This window comes from Peromyscus californicus, unplaced genomic scaffold, assembly GCF_007827085.1.
Source record: "Peromyscus californicus insignis strain IS unplaced genomic scaffold, ASM782708v3 Scaffold_12__1_contigs__length_115047231, whole genome shotgun sequence".
NCBI classification, from domain to species: Eukaryota; Metazoa; Chordata; class Mammalia; order Rodentia; family Cricetidae; genus Peromyscus; species Peromyscus californicus.
In genome coordinates, this window is record NW_026294413.1 from 110,364,052 (window position 1) to 110,385,416 (window position 21,365).

Sequence of the window (21,365 nt, forward strand, 5' to 3'; positions counted from 1 at the left end):
TTTTTGCACTCATAACTCCACAACAGCTTAAATGAAAAAAACATTGTTGCTAAACGTCTTGCAGTCTGGCAACACGAAGGGTTTCTTATTAAGAAAAGCCCTCACAACAGTAGCAGCCCCTCATGCCACAGCTCCAGCACAAGCATCATGATGGCTCATTAAGATCTGAGCACGTGACTGAGGGAAAACATTGCCTCTGGTGCCACAGCAAGTGGAGGCCGAACCAGCCATGCATGCTTCCCCAGCTACCGATGGGTAGTTCACGCAGCCAGGGACAGCCTGAGGCCAGCCAGCCACACTGCTCAGGCCAGGACCACGGACTCCCCAGACTGGACATGTCACCTTTTCTCACTTAAGGTGGGCCTCCATCCTCCCCATAATTGTCGGTCACAGCACCCTATTTCTTCTGCTGCTCTTTCACAACTGAACATCCCAGTTGGGCAGTTTCCTGGCTTGCTCACTCTCCTAAGTCTCCATTACCTAACTCCTTGGAATGTGCTCTAGGCAGCTGCTGTCAATCACTTTTCCGTCATCCACTCTATTCCAGTATGCAGGCAAGGGGCTTCCCTGGCAGAGCATCCAGCCTAGTGCCTGGCACAATGGCTACCCAGAAATAAATGTGTTTAATAAACGATTAAGGAATAAAAATGCTTGCATGTGCATGCATGCCTTAGAGAGGGTTTCTCACTGATACAGAACTCACAAAGTAGGCTAGGCTATCTGGCCCCTGAGCCCCGGAAATCTGCCTGACTCTGTCCCCTCAGTGCAGGGGTTACAAGTGCATGTAACCATGCTTGACTTCTTTTAAAACTTCATGCTTTCAAGACAAGCAATTTACTTTTCTTTGGCTACCCCCCGCCCCAGGAATAGAATAGGAATGGAAAACGTTTTAGAACCAGCGGCCACTTTCTTCATTTGGATCTCTGTCTGAGGCCTTGGAGTTCTTCTGAAAGACAGAAGTGCAGAGAAAGACTTGCTCCAGTGAAGAGAATGCATCTTACCAGGATGGACAAGATGTGGTCGCAGGCAGAGACGCACCAGGGATCCACACAATCCCAAGGATATTACCTACTTCTCCACTCCTTACTCCCTTGACCCCCCAACTTTTAGGAATAGGTCGAGCCTGCTCAAAGCAACCTGGACCCTCAGGTGTGGACCAGCACCACTTACCTGGGTTAACAGTGATGAATTTGCTATCCTCAGATAATCGGTCCCCTCGGGACATAGGCTTTTTAGATGGCATTTCGGGCCTCCGGGGATCACTCCCTGAATAATGTTCCTCTGTGGCTGTTGGGGGCACTTGGGTGGCTGTGTCCTCATAGGGATCCAAGTCTGGGGCAACATGGCCTGGCTGGTCTGTTGCAGGGGCGGAGGGGTCCTGCCTGCGCCCAGGTATAGTCTGATGTCCTCCCTCCTCTGCAGTCCTGTGAGGGGAAGAAGGCGTGGGGGTAGGAGCGGTCTGGTTCCTCTCTTCCGCTGGATGGGTGGCCTCACTCTTCTCCTTCTTCTCAGAGTCCTTCTCCCCCTCCTCCTCGTGCTCCCGCTCTCCCTCCTCACTCTCGCTCTTCTCCTCCTTCTCCCCTTCCTCTGCACCCTCGTTGTCCTTTGTAGGAGCAGAGTCGCCATCAGGCCCGGGAGCAGCTAAGGCCTCGGTAGTGGCAAGGACTGGCCTCCCTGCCTGCTTGCTGGCTGCCGCTGCAGTAGGAAGGCGCGTGGGCCACACGGCACTGGGGAAGGAGGAGATGCCACCGCCACCGAAGCCCAGGCCTGCTAAGAGTGTGCTGGTGACCACAGAGGCTACTGTAGCCTGGCTGCCACTGGAGGAAGGACCCATCCCAGTTGCCATGGAAACAAATGAGAAGGGGATGCCAGAGGATGTCCAAGTAGAAGAGCCGGAGCTGATGGGGGCCATGTCTGCTGAAGAGGCAGGAGAGGCTGTCGGCTGAAAGGGCCACCCGGGGTGTGGAGAAGGGAAATGAAGGAAAAAGCAGAGCAAAATCAGTAATCAAGAATCAAAGCGAGGCCCCTCTGTAAAGCCTGAGAATATTACTCGTCCATCCTATAGGCTTTCATAAGCTATGGCATGAACATTGAACATGGCTGCTGGCCCAGGGAAACCAAGTCTTATTTCAGTGACTTTATAATTACTTTGAATTAAAACATTTAACTAGTGTATTAAATTCAGTTTTTCACTGATGTGGCTCAGGGTTGGGCTAGATGGGGAAATAGAAGCATTAAAAGTGCCTTAAAGACAAGCAACAAATAAGTCATAAAACGGCCAGATGCCCGCCATTTGTGTGTGTTTGGGGGGGCGGGGAGGTGAGAAGCAGAAGTCAATGCTTCAAGTCAATTTCTGCTGTTGACTACCAGCTCTGAGACGTGGAAAACCACCAGATGGAATTAACTCCGCCATCACACAGGGAGGCAGTCAGCAGAGCAAGAGGGAAGGCGGCAGGCCTCGGTCAGCAGGGGCCACACTCAGGACACAAGCTCTACACACGTCTCTACAACTTCAAGTTGAGTGCAGCCCAGCCACAGAGCCTTTCAGTGTCTGCATTTCTCCACAGTGCAACATTCAGGACAGAAGCAGGCATTCCATTTACGGAGTGCCACCTTGGGGCAGGGCTTGCCATGCTGCCTGCTCCACGGGCAAGGAAGCAGAGGCGCAGAGGTGACAGGGAGCTTATCAAAGTGCATGGCTGCGGAGCCAGAGGCAGGGCTGCTGGGGCTGAAGCTCAGCTCATCCTTTCCTTACGTTCAACTGGGGCACAGTGATGATGTGACTCATCTGAGCCATTTTCTACTAGAGCCAGGAGACGTCCTGGGATAGCAGTTTAAGTTCAGTCCTTATGAGCTGGTGCAGAGAACCCAAAATTGTATCACATCACGTATGCAAGTCCAAAACAATAGAACAAGTCACATTTGAGAACTTCATCCAATTTTACACACACACACACACACACACACACACACACACACACACACACACACACAAACCTTACAGTTTAAGGACGAGTTCGAAAGCTCATTATTCAAAATCAAGTGTCACATAGGATTAAGTACCAAACACAGACAAGCCCTTCATCCCAGCTTTGAGTCGACTCCTTGCCTCATTCTGTGTCATGATGAGCCTCAATTTCTTCACCTGTCAAATGGGAGAGACGGTACTACCCTCCCAGGCTGTTTGGAGATGCAGACAGAATAACCTGTTTCTGGATGCTGGAATGTGCTTAGTGAGTTTCAGATTGCGATTATCTCCAGCACTGGTAATTTCTTACTGGTGGGTGGGTGACAACTTCTGGATTTTAACATGAGTGGAGGGCTGCGGAGGATAACGCCTATATCATCTGATTCCAGGGAACCATACATAATTACAGATCTGAAAGATTTTTATTTTGACAAAATAATACAATAGACGCCACTAATATTGCTGCATAGCATACTAACTTACACAGAAAAATGTGTATTTGTCTCTAAGCTGCTCTATGCGGGCAGTTCAACAACATTATACTGACACCTTGTGGCAAGAGCTTTAACTGTCTCCAAATCAACACCAGCTCACCCAGCCTTCTGCACTTACCACTCCCGTTTTCACAATCCTGGTCCCTTGGAATATTCGGGTAGTGTTAGCTGAGAAAAAAAGAAGTTATAATGTAAACAACACACAGTGTTCACATCTGCTTCCAACAAAACCCTACTTACAGATACACGAATCTAAGCTACACATAATTTTCATGTCACAAAATAGTATTCCTTTGTACACTTTCCAACCATTTCAACCAATGATGCTCTGCTGATTCATGAAGACATGTTCAGACAGTCAGGATCTAGCCAGCTGTTCCTGATGCAAGAAATTCATTTAAAATTTGTAATTTATAATAATTACAGAACTTCAACAATGGTAAGATGCCCATGATTCCAATGGACAGTTGAATTATTGTTACATCTAATACCTGTGTAAGATTCATTTTCAGGTGCTGTTGGGCTTCTGAGTTTCATATATATATATATATAATATGAAATATATGACAATATATTTGAATATATATGAAATATATGACTATATATGTATTGTCACCATCTCTCATCCTTTCTATTATGCATCTTTAACTTATGACAGTTTATCATTTCCTAAACTTCTGTTACATTTATGTATGTATTTATTTATTAGAAGGAGGGAATGGTGTAGGTGGGTGTGGGTGTGTCAGAGAAGGGAGAGGGAAGGAGGGAGGGAGATGTGGAGATCAAAGGACAACTTTGTGGAGTTGGTTCTCTCTTTCCATCATGTGGGGCTGAGCTCAGCTCACCAGGTTTGGCCACAAGTGCTTCACGGACTGAGTCATCTTGCCAGCCCTATGGTTTATCTTACATTAGTTCATTAGTTCATATAGAGTACACTGTGTGCTACCACACACTTTCTTCCTGCTTGCATTTGATGGTCTCTAAGATATGTCTGACACAGTCACATCATTTATCTTCACGGCATACCTGTCTGGTAGTCTTTGTTTCTTGTAGTTCTACTCTCCCATGCCGTATTCTTAAGCACATAACTTCAGTACATATTAAGTTGTATTAAGAGGCAAAGGATATAAAATTTACCATGATAGCCATTTTTAGTGTCTGCTCCAGGAAAGTTCAGTCCATTCACTTTATAACGCAGCTGACCTCGCCACCATCCATCTTCAGAGCTTCCTCATCTTCTAAAACGGAACTCCGGGTACACACCCACCAACTCATTTCCTTTTACCTGATCCCTGGGAACCACTACATGGTGGTATTTTATGTTTCTGCATGTGACTATTCTAGATATGGTAATCATGCCCATTTGTATTTCTGTGGCTGATATATTTCACTTAGCATAATGTCCTTAAAGGTCACCCCTGCAACACAAGCATGGGCCAGAATTTCTTATTTTTTTTTAATGCTCAATAATATTCTCTTGTGTGTCTCCACGGTATTTGTTTAGTCATTTATTTGTTGAGGCACATTTGGCTCCTGAATAATGCTAGACATCATAACTTATAGTAGAAATATATCAACCTTTTGTGGTTATTTAATAAAACAGGAGCATTCTATAAACTCAAGACCTGCCTCCTGTATACACAGCATCAAAACATTACCAAAAATGCCAGTTAACAAAGTGAGGTATGTATCCGCTATGCTTTTTTTTTTTTTTTTTTTTGAGCTTTTTGAGACAGGGTATCTCTGTGTAGCTTTGCATCTTTCCTGGGGTGCCGCTATGCTTTTTACCTAATCTAGAAATGGCAAGGGACCTACATACATTTTTGTTTGCCCTATATGATTAAAAAAAAAAGACCCTCCCAAACCAAAAAAAATGTGTTATTAACAAAAAATGAATGTGTTATTAACTTTAGTCTGCCACTCCTTTTCTTGGGCCCGTGGTGTCCTGTTTCTTACTTTATCAAACATGCCCCTGGCCCCCTGGACACTTGAGCTCACAATCCCTGACCTAATGATGCACTTTCATGCACAGTATGAAGAGTGAAATGTGGAGATGGATCTACTAGTCAACACAACTGTTTAGATTACAGGTCAAATAGGCAGCTAAGGGAGCAAATCTAACCCCATGATCACTGAGCTACTCAAACATGTGTGTACATCCTGCTTCCGTCACACAAGATAAAAGGCTCCCAGGAGCCCTGCGGTCCACGCCCTTTAAAAGGGGCAGTAAGAAGGCCAATCGAGCCGTTCCATCAGCCTGCGGGCTCGATTCGTCTTGAACAGTCTCTACCTCAGCAGCCGCCACAGTGCTGATGACTAGACACGGGCCTTTCAGATCATGAGTGCTTTGCCTGGGATCCAGGGGCCTGAGCACATGCTGCTAACAGGGAGCTAGTACATCTGCACTTTCCCTGAGCTTCCAGTGATGGCCCATTCCTTCCAGGAAGTGGAAGGGTGAGTCTTGGCTGCATTCTCTGGAAGTGTGGCTTTGTCTCTGAGATTTGAGACCTTCCCGCTGTTGGATCGACTCTGTAATTTCAGAGAATTGCTGATGTTGATCACTCAGCAACGACAGCAGCTCCAGGACCAACTGCCTGTCACTTGGTGCTTTCATTAAATGCACACACACATCACCACAGCCCAGATTTGTTTAAAATATTGTGACAAGCGCATATGAATCTAACTGATTCCCCTCTGATGAATTTCAGCTCTTAAGACCACTGTGAGCGAGGATGTGCCTAACGAGTTTGATGTTAGAGGGAAGCCCCATCCTTGACTGCTGAGCACTGTGCAGTGAGCGGCCAGAACAGTTGCCCATCAGGCCGCTTCTCCTCAAGGTGGAAGACCTGCTGTGGTGAGTGATGTGTACTTCAGGATGGTCCACTGCTGTCCATGAGCCATGGGGCTTAGAGTAAGAACACAGAACTCCACTCAGCAGCTTAAATGATTTCTCTCAAGTTACTTGCACTCTGAACATAACTTCCTCATTTGTAAAACCGAAACAAACCAAAACTACAGCCCACACCCCCAAACAAACACACGACAAACTGTCACATGATGTTGGGGTGAAGCAGACGAAGTGGTGACACTCTAATGGGAGCCACACTGTCAATGTCCCTTGCTATTAGTGCTGCTAATACATGTATCACAGTGGCCAGAAGTACAGTTATTGGCATCTTAGTTTTTATTCTCCTTTATTAATTTATTTACTTTGTGTGTGTGTGTGTGTGTGTGTGTGTGTGTGTGTGTGTGTGTGTGTGTGTACCTGTGCATGTCACAGCATGTGCATGCCATAGATACATGCTTTGAAGTCAGAGTTCAACTTTCTGGAGTCAATTTTCTCCTTCTGTCATGTGGATCCTGAGGATCAAGCTCAGGTCTGCAGGCCTGGCCTGGCAGCAGCTGTCTTTACCAGCCGAGCTACCTCACCAGCCCGATGCTTTGGTATATTATATGGGTCATAAATATTTTCATAATCACTACATACAATACTCCATGTGGGTTTCCATGCTCCCAAATCTGATGTAAACTTATTTCTAAAAGCAGTTATTGAAAAAACTTCCCTGGAATTCTCAAAGATCTTGTTTTCTTTCTTAAGCCTTGAGTCTGAACAGGAGGTGGATTCTGCACCTTGCTCTCTCTTGTTCCTAAGCAGTAGAAAAATCTGGGCAGAAAAGGGCAGTGGTCTAACCTTGATGAAGGTGCGGGTTGGCACAAGGCTTCCATGAGTGCTGTGGGGAGGTGTCTCTGAGCAGAGATGGAAAGCATGTGCGGATACCGGTCATTTTCAACAAGCCACTGTGACCAGAGATTTAAAATGTTCCCTGATTTGAATTTATACCTGATGGGGCCTTTTTAGAATTGCATTATATTATAAGCCTTTAATTTTTCAGAGGCCAGGCAGCCCAAGACTATTAATCAAAGGAGGCAGCTCTGCAGCTCCCAGGCTCCTGGTCCAGGCCAGGAGAGGCCTAATCATGATTTATGGGTCTGAAGTCCCAAGGCCTGGCCACAGCGAGCTCCCAGACTGGCCTACCTTCTCCCTCCCCTTTCTCACACAGACCCTGCCATGGCCCAAGGCGCTTGCTCACCATGGAATAATATTTTGTATATGTGTGGATACAGATTTATTCACGAAAATATGCAACTTTGGTAAATTTCAGCACCCAGCACCCTCCCAGCAGAGCCCAGCTCCAACCTGGCATTCTTCAGCACGTAATGCCAGTCAGTGGGGCCGTCTTGCTAGAACTCACATTGCTAGGCCCCACTGCCAGGATTCAGAGGAATTGGTTTGAGGGTTTATGAATGTGCATTGTTCAGAGTCTTCAGGTGCCCCTGGTTCAACTTGCCCACGCGGCTAATAGGGTCTGTAATTTTATACACAACGGTGGCATTTTCTAGTGGGAAGTCCAGATGTTTAATGTGATCCACAACTCAAAAGTTAGAATCAGCTGAGTATGGTCACACATGCCTAGGGAAACTCCATTGCACAAAACCACGGCAAATGAAAATGGGCTAACAGTGGCCTGATGTGCAGGCTTTTCATGTGACAGACAGGAGAGCTGAGGCCTGGAGAAGCAAGCAGCTGGTGCAGCCAGAGTCTCCGTGTGAGGCCTGAGCTCTGACCTTGACTTTCATGATGCGTTTAGTGTCTGATATGAAACTGGATTCACAAACTAAGGCCCACAGCTGACTGCCGATTTCTGTAAATAATACTAGAGCCAGGATCACATGGGGTAGGAAAGACAGACCAAGTCCTACCATTACTTCTATAATCTTTTGTTATTTTCTTTTTTGTGCTGGAGAGTGAACCGAAGCCTCGTGTATGCTAAGCACATGCTGCACTACTGAGCTACAACCTATCTATCTACAGTTCTAATATTTCTGGGGCTTGAGAAGACTCAGCTGTTAAAAGCACTTGCTGCTCTTGCAGAGGAGCTGGTTTGGTTCCTGGCACTCATATGGCGGCTCACAAGGGTCTGTTTGTGCAGTTCCAGGGGATCTTCTACCCTCCCCTGGCCCTGCCCATGGGTACTGCATGTATGTGGGACATATACACACACGAAGATAAAATACTTATACCCATAAAATAAACTAAGTTAATAAAATAAAATTCCAATATTTCATTCATGAAATCTTTGAACTGAGACTGCTTTAATAAAATAACTCCATTAAAATGCAAGAAGGCAGAGTTCCATTTGCTTCACCCTCACGTTGGCCCCAGACCCTCCTACAGGTCTCCAGTTAGCACAGACATAGATCTCCAGACTGGGAACGATAAAGATACTTGTCTGTGTGACGTGCCAATTGGAAGGACAAATTTTATATCTTGGGCTCTAGTTGTTAAAAGACAGTGAGGACCAGTCATGGCAGGCATCTAAGTAAGAGCCTATGGCAGGACTCGGGGAGCCCACACCATCTGACACAGCGGCACAGCTGGAAAACGTCAATAAAACAACGCAAAAGTAGCCCTGTTTTCCTTTTCTTTTGGCCTCTGAAACCAACCCCAAGGATAGATCTAAACGACCAGAGCTCCCTGAATCTGGCTTACACCCTACATGAACCACGTTTCTTTACTTCTGGCCAAGCCCCCGAAGAGACAAGCAGCTTCAGGCACATTGGTGGCAGGAAGAGGACAACCAGACTTACCTTGAAAGAGCATCGTCTGACTAAAGTCACTGCGCATGTCGTTCCGACACACGGCCTGGACTCGGAACAGGTAAAGGCTGTCAGGTGACACATGGCTAATGGTGGCCTTCTGTAGGGGAAGAAAGAGAGGGTGCTGAGTTGGTTTTGAAAGCCCACGGGTGTGATGTACCTGGGTATCCCAGCAGTCCAGACTGTAGGCTTTTTCTAGAGAGAAAGACTGACTAGAAATAACCTTGTGTGGGAATCTGTTCTCAACACTGAAGCAGTAGCAGCAACTGGTCCACATGGGACACGTCTCCAGCCTTCCTGGTCTCACAGCCTGGACTTCCACCATAACTACCACACCTCAGAAACTGTAATTATTATCCACAACAGCCTCCACAGTTATTAAATAAGAGAACTACAGAGCCATGTTGACTTTAGAAAATCAACAAGAAATTCTCTGCCTGGATGTTTTCTTGTTGTCGTTGTCTTAAGGCCTCCATACAAAGAACAAAATCAACACAGTTATAAGATGTTACTCTGCCACACCGCTCTCTGGTTGTGTGATCCTGAAACATATGCTAAATGTCTTCCAAATTCTGCTACCACATGGCAGGCACCGCCACCTAACAGGGTTGTGTGACACAGGCCAGGGAAACTCTGCTCATAGGAACATTGAACCTAACGGCAGCAAGAGTCAGCAAGCTACAGCCTGTAGTCTAGATCTGCAGGCCATCTCTTATTATAAATAAAGTTTTACAGTTATATAGGCATGGCAATTGCTCTGTGTGTGTGTGTGTGTGTGTGTGTGTGTGTGTGTGTGTGTGTGTGTGTATTCTGTACACTTTCACCCAAACATCAACAAGGTTAAGACATTATAACAGATTGACTAAAATATTTATTGCCTGACCCTTTCTAGAAAACTGTCATCAGACGTCATCAGCCACATCCTGGTCACCATTCCTCAATGCTTCTTCTCCATAACCTTCAACACTGAAGAAAGAGAACAGACCTACAAAGCCGGCAGCACTGTTTCGGGAGGAACAAGCGGGGAATGTCCCTGGTCTCCAGAGGTTCCTTCTAAAGGACTCTGGGTGTGCTAGAGGACATATGCACTCTCGGCCAGTCTGAACTGAACTGCCGAGAGGGTTTTCCTGGCACAGCTGCTGTAATCCTCTAGATTGGTATCAGCATGTGACCATGGCAACACTGGTTGCTACAACTGGGAACAACTTCCAGATGGGAACAGGGGGTTAAGGTCATGTTACAGAGCTTCAGGCTTCACTCTGTTCTCTTAGAAAAAGCATTGAGCACCAACACGGTTTGTGAAAAAGGTGTGGGACAAGGCTGGAAAAGCCTCGTGGTAACTGTAAGCTAGAAGAGAGCGCTGTCCTGAGGCAGCACTCCCGACATGTGGCAGAAGAAGAAACTTCATTTTGTGTGTCCCAAAAGGAAATAAGAAAAGCCTCTAGAAATTCTTGTGAAATGGGACGTGCTGCCAAAGGTGCTCTTCTGTACACCTCTTTCTCGGAATCCAATTTGTGCCTTGATCCCTGGACCTCTGCCCCATCCTCTAACCAGAGGAAAATCTTCACTCCATCTATGTGGGAATTTACTAGAATCTACCCCAAGCCAGTGTCTCTTCCTCCCTGCATATTTATTTTCCACTTAGAACAAGAAACAGAAGGAGCGCCTAGATGGTTTCGGCTGATGACCGTAAGTGTGGCTTCAGCGAGAGAGGGCTCCTGATGGACTCCAGTGCGAACGTAAAGGTTAAAGTGCACTGTGACCTTGGGTGTCTTCCAAAACATCCTTCTCCAACTTCAGGAGCTCTCTGTTCCTGGTGTGACCCAGATAACAATGTCTAGTGGGGGAATTGAAAATATAAATGGAAATGAAGTCAAAGAATCTTCATCTAAAGGAATATGAAAAGTATTATTCTATGACTGATTGAATGAGCCCGGAGGATTTTCTATTGGGAGAAAAAAAAGTGGTAAGTCATTAAGAGTCCCGCTCTGAGCTGCAGCATTTTTCATTGCATATACAATTACCGGCTTCATTATTCTGGGGCCTCCTTTGATTAACAATAAAGCAGCAAGGCTTTCAAACCCACGTGCCACTGAGTTTCTGTGTAAAGTCTTAAAGACTAGCGATTGCTGGAGGGTTTACAACGATGAGGAGAACAGCTTCCACAGCAGATGCCCAAAGGGCCTTGTCGGGTGTCTGATGCTAGACATTCATGTACCTTTGAAAGATGTGTTGACTTTGGTCTGTGTGGTCAAAGCGAGGGAGGTCAGGGACATCCCAGCATCTACAACAGCACAGAGTAGAAAGTCTCTGGGCCCTGGAGTCCAGCAGGCAATGAGAGTGTGTGCTGACACATGACACAAGGGGCAGTGGGGAGGTGGAGGCCGAGGTGGGGGACGGTACGAGGTAATACTCACACAGTGCTCACTAAGTGTCGTGACTCACAGTGCACTTACAACCCGGTCAGAAGAAAGGGGTTTGTTTGGGATGAATGAAAAGCAGCCAGTTTAAAAGGGAACAATCTGTATGTGTGATGTGGTCATGTGTGTGAGCCATGGCACATGTGTGGGGAGAAGAGGACAACATCAGGTGTGGTCCTTGCTTTCCATCTTGCTGGAGACACAGTCTTGCCCACTGCCCTGTATGCCAGGCTAGCTGGCCTGCAGCTCCTAGGGACTCTCTGTCACAGCCCCTATCTCCCTAGAGGAAGAGGTATGTTCTCTACATACTGTGAGAGGAATATGAGCCTGGACCCGATCCAAGGTGGCCTTACCAAGTCCTTGTCACTGTCCTTAGTAAATGTCTTCTCTTTCTCATCCTCATTCTTGGTCCAGCTATACGAGATCATGTAATTCATGATGGGCGGGTGGTAGATGGCTTCTGGCTGGCTCCAGGACACCTGCAGCGCTGTCTGGTTCAGAGGCTGCACCTTCATGTGGATGGGTGGAGAGCTGCAAACTGGAGACACAGGTAAGGTTAACAGGCATCAGCACTACTGCCACTCACGTGTGCCCCTGACTCCAGGAAATGCTTCCACAGGAAGTACGTACCCACAGTCCCCCAAGTCCTGTTAGCACTCTTCCACATCAGCTGTTCCTTCCTCTCTTCATTTACTTATTCCTCCATTTTGTGTGTAAACATGTATGTGGACACGTGTATTTGCACACAAGTGTGCATCCACCTGTGCAAATGTGTATAGGAGATGACAACCTTGGCTGTCGTTTCTCAGGAGATAGCCACTGTTGAGACAATGTTTCTCACTGGCCTGGAACTTTCCAAGGACAGGGACCCACTCAGTGCTGAGGTCACATGCACTGGAGCGCTAGTTCACACCTGGAAATCTTTCTCTTTTTAAATACAGGTTCTGGGGATCGAACTTGGGTCCTCAGCTTGCAAGGCAAGTACTTTGTTGACTGAACAATCTGCCCAGCTCCCTTTTTATTTTCTGAGACACAGTCTTGCTGTGGATTCCAGACTAACCATAAAGTTATGATTCTACTGCCTTAGTCCCCTAAATCCTGGGATTGTAGTCATGTACTACCCTGCTTACCCCCGACCCCCAACACACACACACACACACACACACACACACACACACACACACACACACACACACACACACACACTTTTAGCTAACTAGATACTCTGTTACTTCAGCCCTCAATACTCTGGCCTACAACTTTTAAGAACAAGAACATCCTCTCATCTAACCTTATGGCCATTATTATACCTAAGAAAGCACATGCCGAGCAGACAGGATATCTCATACAATGTCCATATTCAATGTGTCTTAAGGATCACTTAGAACTACCCTTCCCATGTCACCCTTTACTAATGAAGTGCTCTCCTCAGATTTTCCTCAGGACAGACTCTTGGAAGAAGAGGACATGTGACTGTAGGACCATCCAACTAATTAAAATTGCAGATGAAATTTTATTGCAAACAGATAAAGTGTAAACGCAATGTAGTCTTTAAATGATTTAAAAGCAAAGGTGCCCACAGAAAGAATGGCTTCTTCTAAAGGTCAGTCTGTCTTTCCATCCATGGAGCTGGGAAGCTTTAGGAGATGAGACAGAGCCACGTCTGTTTAGGGCCAACTCACTACAGGATTGACCTCTCCGGCTCAGCCTGTGAATCGGTGACTGGGACAATTCTCTGCTCTTGAAGGTGCCCAGTGACTGTGCAGTCAAGAGTGCCACCCTGCTCTTCACTGTCACAGCCAAACTTGTCTCTAGACACAAACCAATGTCTCCCCAGTCACCACGGGGAAAGGAAGGTTTGGAGGACCCACCGTGTAAGACTGATACTGAGAGTTGGGCAAGACTACACGGGTGGGGTGGGTGGGGAAGACACGGAGGCCGTGGACGGACACGGAGCAGTGCTCTAGGGTCTGAACAGGACTCTCAGGTGGGACCAAGGCGGGAAAAAGGGCCAGTGAAAAGACAGGTACAGCTGACTGAGAAGGACCGGATGAAAATTCTGGCCTTTCTCCTTGAAGCCCCTGGAAACCACTGGAAAGTCTGAGGCCCGACGGCAAGGTGAGGCTGTTCTGACAAAGACTCATTCGCCCCCACCAAAGCAGAGATCCCAAGAGGGAGGGGAGGCCTGTCCAGAGGGGGAGCCACAGCTTTCTCTGCACCTTAGGGCCGGACTGTGACCAGGAGAATGGCAAGTTCTAGAACAAACAGAACGCAAAACTGAGAACTCAGGTAGTGGAAGGTACTCAAGAGAGAGGGGCATAGAACGGCAACTGGTGTGGGGTACAGGGGCTGATGGGTGAGCCCACTAGAGTGGTCAGGCTTGGAGCGGCACAGGACCTTCCAGAAGCCAGCTATGTGCCAAACAGAGTACCAAGAGACACACACCTCTTTTCCCGCCCCAGACTCCCAAACCTGAGGCTGCCCCTGAAGCCACTGGCCACACTCCTGCCAAGAGGCATGGCCGGCGGCTTTGGCTTCAGCAGCCCTGCCTGCTAAGAGGCTCCCTTGTTTCTGTTGGGAAGACGTGCTTTGTGTGGCTTCCACAGGAAGAAGTGGGGATTGATGAACCATTCTCACTGCCCTGCAGAATGCTCCCTACCCCGAGACGTAGCTACCAAGTCACCATGCATTTGCCTTCAGAGCAGACACAGACTATGAAGAGGGCCGGGATGGCCAAAGGTGACATAACAGAACAAGGACACTAGGTGGCGACAAGGTACTGCTTTTAAATAGTCCAACATACTGGGCTTCTGTTTCTCAAGACAGGACAAAGGGAGGAGGGAAAATCAGCAAAGATCCACACCTCCATCCTTAGCATTGGCAGTGAGGCCAGGTGTATATACTGGGAATATTCTATATCCACAGTGATGACCTAACTTCCACACCCATTCACCCCCGCTCGGATGACTGGGGAGCTGTCCGGGGCACATCTCTCCAGCAGTTACATCACAGCCACCTAAATCATCTCAGCACCCACATGCAGATGCATCATTCTTACTTATTTTTTGAATTGAAAATGGCTGCTCTTTTCTATGCAGATTAAGATGATTCATGTTTTTCTTTAATTACAAAGTATATAAAAGTAAGAAGAAAGTTAAGATTCACCACAAAAGTTACTGTAACCACAGACAACCATTGCAAGCATCCTAGGATTTACTGTCTAATAGGTCATCTATCTCTTTCGGGATATGTGAAAGAGGATTGCATATAATTTGCTGGGTGTGGACATGCCGACATCCTCAGGCTGACACAGGAGGCTCTCAGATCTGAGACCAGGTGAAGCAACACAGTGAGACCCTGTCTCAAAAACAAAACGAATCAGAAACAAATAAACCAAAACCCCAGACAAAGTGACAAGGACAGAGGCATAAGGTCTGCAGGTCAGTGAATGCTGCAGTTAGTAGCCTGTCCCTATGACAAGCGGAGGTTATGACATTGGAAAGTACAGAGTGGAAAGTACAGAATCCCCCAGTCTATTACAAAATACAGAGCTAAGCTCTCAGGGACCAGGATGGCCTGCCAGGAAAAGGCTTCTCTAACTAAGTGGTCACCTAGACCCACACTCGCCCGAGACTGCTCCAGGCCAGAGGTAGTCAGAGGCTGACGGAGGGGCCCTCCTCCCATCACCCCTCGCTGGAGAGAAGTGCAACCAGGGGGGACTTGTCCTCCTCTGTTCCCAAGCCTGCTTCCTATCTTCCTAGACAGGGGGCTCTGGACAGGGGACACGGTGGGGCTGCTGTGGAGGCGGCCTCTGCAGAGAGAGTACTATACCAGAAGGACCCAGAAGAGAGCTTGGCATTCCTATCCACAGAAAGGGCAGATAGGAAATATTTTGGTTTTGCAAGTCATGTGGTCTCTCCTACCATCAAAGCACAAAGGAGCAGAGGCAGTGAGCGTGTGAGTGTGGCATGTGAGAACTTAGACACTGATACTGAATTTTACTTTTGTATGATTTCTGTGGGTCTCAAACTTTGATCTTTTGCATTAAGGATATTAACATTCAGTTTATTTTATAAAAACTTGGTGGTGGGTGATGTTTGCACCATGAAAAGAAACAAGTGTGTTTGTCTTCTCAGCACTGAACTCAGCCCCTCAGCACAGCTCACAGGCGGCTCCTCTACAGAGAGCAGACCCTGCACAGCACTCACCCTGAATTACACTGCTGCTTCACTGTTCACAGATCTGGAACAATCTGCCTTCCCACTAGAGTAAGGTGCCTCTTTGGCCATGTTCCATACACCGAGTCTACAGCAGGGCATGTGTGCCTGAGCAGCGAGCAAGCTGATGGTACAGGGCTTAGGTCCCTGGTCATTCCCTGGTCCACAGGCCTGTGCGATGTGACCTGTTCCAAGCTCCCAGCACTCCACCCTGCTCCTCACTCGCCTGTATTTGGCCAGCACTGCTTCAGTCTTAATGATGGTCTGCCTTCAATGTCATGTAGCTCCTCTGGCCCTTCCTTACCGCCTGTTCATGTCCCTGTCATTCTGCCTGAGCTGTGAGGACCTCCAGGGAAGGGACCACACCATTGATCACCAGGGTACTGGGTACATGCACAGATTTCATCCTTGTGAAGAAAGGATTTTGCTCTTTAGCACTGTGGAGAAAGACCCCATCTACAAAATCAGGGCTGTTCAGCTTATTCTGCAGCCACATTCAGGGACTTCTGTTGGTATAGAGATGCCGTCTACATTCTTTAACTCACACCTCTCAGCAAGGAGATGCTTGCTACTCAGGAAACACATCTAGTCTACACAAGTGGTAAGTACAAGTCCAGGCTGAGGGAGAGGAGTAGCCTTGCGCCTGTGCCTAAGGTTCTGCAGGTGTGCGCCCTTGGGAAACCCTTGTGTCACACAAGGCCTCCCTTCCAAGCCCAGAAGGGAAGGAATCGGAAACAGTGCAGTTTATGGGAGGGTTTGGGAAAGCTGGTATATCAAAGTGTGGGACTTGGGCTCTTGATAACCTGTTGTTTCTTTATCTGTATCATGGGCCACTATTTGGTAATGGCTTCCTCATAGACTTGGGGTGAGTGTGACGGGCACACTGTAACCTCATGGGATTGGGGTGAACGTGACAGACACACTGGAAATAAACTACAGTTGCGGGCCTCAGGCCCGCTGGACATCCAGGCCCCCTAACATTTACTTGTCTGTGTGTTTAAATCAGGTGAGCTAGAACAGGAAAGCAAGGGTCTCCTTTAGACTAGATGTATGTGTTCATGTTTGCTACAGTTCCCACCACACCCCACTGCTCCTACATGGCCCCTCATCCTCAGCTGCCTGAACCCTCAAAGCGAGTGCAGTGGTAACCGCCTAATTTCCACATCCTTCCTTCCCTCAGTGATGGCCATTACAAACTGGGATATTTTGGCACATCCCTTTGTATAAAATCAAAGCCTTTTAACCGTGCAGGAGGTGCCACACCCGGCTCTCTAAACAAACATCCCCTGTGAGGTGTCCCTGACATCAGCCCTTCCCTTCCCAGGGCCTGATGACATGTTCACTGGGGACTGATTGCTTTTCAGATTTCCAGGATGACACTCCCTTGCAGCACTGAGAATTCCTGCTTTTACTCTGAACCACCTTTAATTATGATCCCAGCTTTCGTTAAATAATGAAGAGGCTTCTAGCTGAGCACCCGAGGTCCTCCGATTTTACATCAATGTCAAGGAAATGCTCTCAGTGGTTCCAAAAGTGAATCTAAGTCTGTCCTGACTCTGCTCATTTGGGGGCTTTAGGTAAGCTGCTGGGATAGCTCTGATGAAGTCAGCATAACCCCCAAGTGTCCTAAGTTGTTAGAGTAAATGGCTACTCCAGGGATCTCCCTCTCGGGCCCTCCACTCAGTGTCACATTTGAGGCAATGGGCCAACTGTGGACCAGTGTGACACAGACTGCTCACACACAGCACTTACTATTTCATTATATTATATTAATTATATTAATTATATTATATTATATTATATATATTGTATTATATTATTCCACAGCAATAGAACCCATGCCAGGGTGGAGAGAGGGGTGATACCATGCACCCATGGGGTGGTACATCACCCCAGGGTAGTGAGTGGCAGTTTGAGCCATGCCCTGAAGCACCGCCCCTAGTAGACACCTGTCTATGACCTTGAGGTACATGCCCCTGGGGCGTGGCCACTGGGGGACCCTTAAGGCCTGGGATGTGGTACTTCAGGGCATGGCTCAAACAGCCACCCACTACACCCCTGCCCAACTTAGGAACCCTTAAATGCAGGGAACTTTCCAAAGACCTGGCCTAAGGAAAACGGTCTCTTACTGTATCAGAGTCCCCACAGCAGATCACACAAGACTCAAAACAAAACAAAAACCCCCAAGCCCCTAGAATCTTGCTGCCTCATAGTGTCACCTCCCTTTTCTCTCTGTCCAAGAGCTCATGAACGGCACACCACTCTGAAGAAGGTACAGGGACTCGGGGACAACTTAAAGTGACCATAGCTCTGATGTGACTTGCATTCCCATCTTCCAAAGACCATGGAGTGAGGGCTGCCATCTGCCAAGTCCACGCTGTCTGAGGACAGGCTCTGCACCCATCTCTGATATTCCAGGCACGCAACAGGAGGGGCATCTCCATCATGCTGAGGACTGCACAGTCCAGAGAGAACAAGTCACTAAGCAGACCGTGAGACACCGAGTGCGAGGATTCCGGCGAGGAGAAGAGTCAGCCTGATTTGAACCTGGGAGCGGGGCAGTAAAGCACCTGTGTTTGTTCTCTCCGCTCCTGTCCCCCCCCTCTTATCCCCTCCACATGAGGATGATAAAGGCATCAGGACATGGCTCAAACTGCTACAAGGGGGAGCACTGTCCCATGGGGCAGGCATGGTCCTTAATTGGTGCTGTTCTGGCTGACGTGTGAGACACCTACTATGACTCCACGAAGCTCCCCGTGTCCCCATTGCCTTGTTTTAGAGACCCAGACTTAATAGGATCTCTTATTCACTTACTCAAAAGATGAACATGGGCTAGCATAAGCCTTGGTGTTTTGGAGATCATAGTCTGGCAGGGAAAAAGATAACCATTACCAAACCTGCAAAATCAAGTTCTTAACTTGGGGCTCCTTAAGGGCTGGAGAGAATTTAATGAAACTACAGACTTGGATGAAAAGGATGCTGCTATCTTCACCAGTCTCTAAGATGTCATCGTCGTATTTCTTTACATCTCAAATGCTGGCAGCAAACTGCAGCGATGCTCACAGGGTTGGTGTGACATTACCAATTGGTGGCTGAGTCTAATGATGAACAGCTTGTTGCTCAATCTTGCAAACTAAATGTCACTAGAAAGCAAAGTGTAGTGGTTCAAATGAGAACGCCCCCCCACCCCCACTCATATATTTGAGCACAGGGTCCCCAAGTGGTGGCGCTGTTTGGGCAGGTTTAAGAAGTGTGGCCTTGCTGGAGGAAGTATGTCACTGGGGGCAGGCTTTGAGAGCCTAAGGTCACCATACTCCCACGCAATCTGTGCTTTGTTCTTGTGGTTCAAGATGTGAGCACTCGGCATTCTGCTCTAGCCCCCGTGCCGGCCGCCTCGGCCCTGCCATTATGGACCCTAAGCCTGTGGAAAGATGAGCTCAAATAAACTATCTCTTCTACAAGTTGCCTTGGTTATGGTATTTTACCATAGCAACAGCAGAGTAACTAATACAATAAGTATACCATAATTTAAAAATATTTTCATATTATCTGTATATACCTGGCTTTTTTTATAATCATTTATATTTTATAATATCACACCTAAAATTATTAATATGAGGCCTATGGAATTCTGCAGATGGATAAACTGGGAGCCAGAGTTAGGGCTAACATCAGCCCAAGAATTACATACTCCCAGCACTAAGGAATGTAATAATATGCTTTTATTGACAATATTATAGAAAAGTTTAAAAAAGAACCTGGATCTGGATTTGTGGGGGGCAGGGACTGGGGCGGAGACCTTCTGAGAAGAGTGAGGCTGAACTGAACCCCGAATGACAAACAGGTATTTAAACAGTGACTGGGGGGATGACGGTCAGGCTGGGTCAGACTGTGACGGCCCTGCCACAGGGGTGCAGAAGCCACATGGAGGAGCACGTTGCCAGACTAGAACCCAAAGCTGCTAAGGACTGGTGTCGGGATCTCCTCCTTTGCTCTGACTGCAGAAGTCAGATCTGGCTAGGTGGCTATCGTACCTCTGCCGTGGGAGAACACTGGGTATGGTGGCCTGATCCTGTTGAGCACCAGCCGGCTACTTCAAATCTTCCCTCCTGTGCTGCCTTGGGACGTTCCCCCTCCACCATGGAAAGGCATCTCCTCCATCGCTGCCAGGAGCATGACCTGCAGCCCCACTTCTCAGCAAACAGGGTTAGGGTTGGCTCTAACGACCAGAGGCCAGCAGACACTAGAACAGTTACTGATGCGCTGCTCTAGGCTCAGCACACAGGCGGCCTGGGGAGGCAGAGGGTAAAAATTGTGTGCATTCTGGACTTGCCTCGCCCCGCCTACCATTCTGGAGTCTGTTTAATCCATGATGTCCCTCTTCTGAGAGCTAATGGCCATGGGAGGTGTCCACATCCTGTACAGGAAGAAGCATTGTCTGGCTTGACACTAAGGGAGGTGGCCGTATTCAAATCCATCCATCTTCCAAGCCACACTTAATAAAAACAATAGGACCAAGCTTTGAGTCCTTAGTAGAAGCCTGGATCCTGGACCTCTTTCACACACTCTGGGACACTACCTCCCTAAGCCAAAAGAGCAACATGGACTGGCTCCACCTTCACAGAGAACCCTTCCACATGGACCTCTAACCTTCCTCCATCCCATGGACCTGGCTTTCAGACATGGAGTCACACACAACAGGATCTCTGTCAGAGACCCAGCACCCAGCATTGGGCTGAAGCTCAGCCTCGTATTTCTGACTAAGAGCATGTTACAGCCATGGAGAAACAGCCATGTCACACAGATTAAGGGTCCAAAGACGCCTCTGGCAACCAAGGGAGAGCTCTGTATAACACTCTAACAGCCTACAATCTGACTTAAAGCTATCTCAACAGACATGACAAAAAATTACCCCACAGAAAGTAGCTAGGCTTTCATTTGAGTAAATTAGGGTTAGGAAGTAAGGAATCATTTGTACAGAAACAAGATTAGGGATGAGCAGTAGGTTCTAGGAAACCCTATTTAAACGACGAATGCTATACACAGAGACTGAGCTAGCTCTGACACTAGGCTGCCTCTAACAAATGGTTCCACATGTTCAGAGCAGCTCAGGACCTGTGGCTGGCAACAGCTGGAAGAGGTCAGCCTATTCCTCTTTGAGAAAGCTCTTCTCTTCTGAGAAGCTGTTCCTGGTACTAGCCAAGAAACATTGCTCTGGGTCCTTGATAACACAGGAAAAGTGCTCAGCTTGACAGCATCTCCTCCATACAAGATCTGAAATGGGACAGGAAAGACATGCATCTCAGCCCAAGCCAATGCACTGGAATTAAGACAGACACACACAGACGAGAGAGAGAGAGAGAGAGAGAGAGAGAGAGAGAGAGAGAGAGAGAGAGAGAGAGAGAGAGAGAGAATATTTTCCCAAAGGCACAACCATAAGGCCCCTGGGTGTGTGGAGAAGTAAAGAGCAACGGATGAATGGAGAGTCAGCCTCACACAGATCCCCATGCTGCATTATTCATGGTTCCTTCTACTTCTCAGCAGTATGGAAGTAGCTGTTTCTTAGTTCATGAGAAAGTAGGGGTCTTGCTCATATCCTTGTTCAGTA

At 47.6% G+C, this 21,365-nt stretch overlaps 1 protein-coding gene across 2 annotated transcripts in view; it reads right to left on the minus strand.

Annotated features, from left to right (window-relative positions):
• Ptprg (protein tyrosine phosphatase receptor type G) overlaps nt 1–21,365 on the minus strand; it is a 703,625-nt gene that overhangs the window by 89,017 nt on the left and 593,243 nt on the right. For both annotated transcript variants that reach the window (XM_052734133.1, XM_052734134.1), the window contains exons 9-12: nt 11,894–12,078; nt 9,112–9,220; nt 3,581–3,630; nt 1,171–1,942 (exon numbers count right to left, since the gene is read on the minus strand). In XM_052734133.1, coding sequence (XP_052590093.1) covers nt 1,171–1,942; nt 3,581–3,630; nt 9,112–9,220; nt 11,894–12,078 — 1,116 coding nt within the window. The remainder of the gene's footprint in view (nt 1–1,170; nt 1,943–3,580; nt 3,631–9,111; nt 9,221–11,893; nt 12,079–21,365) is intronic.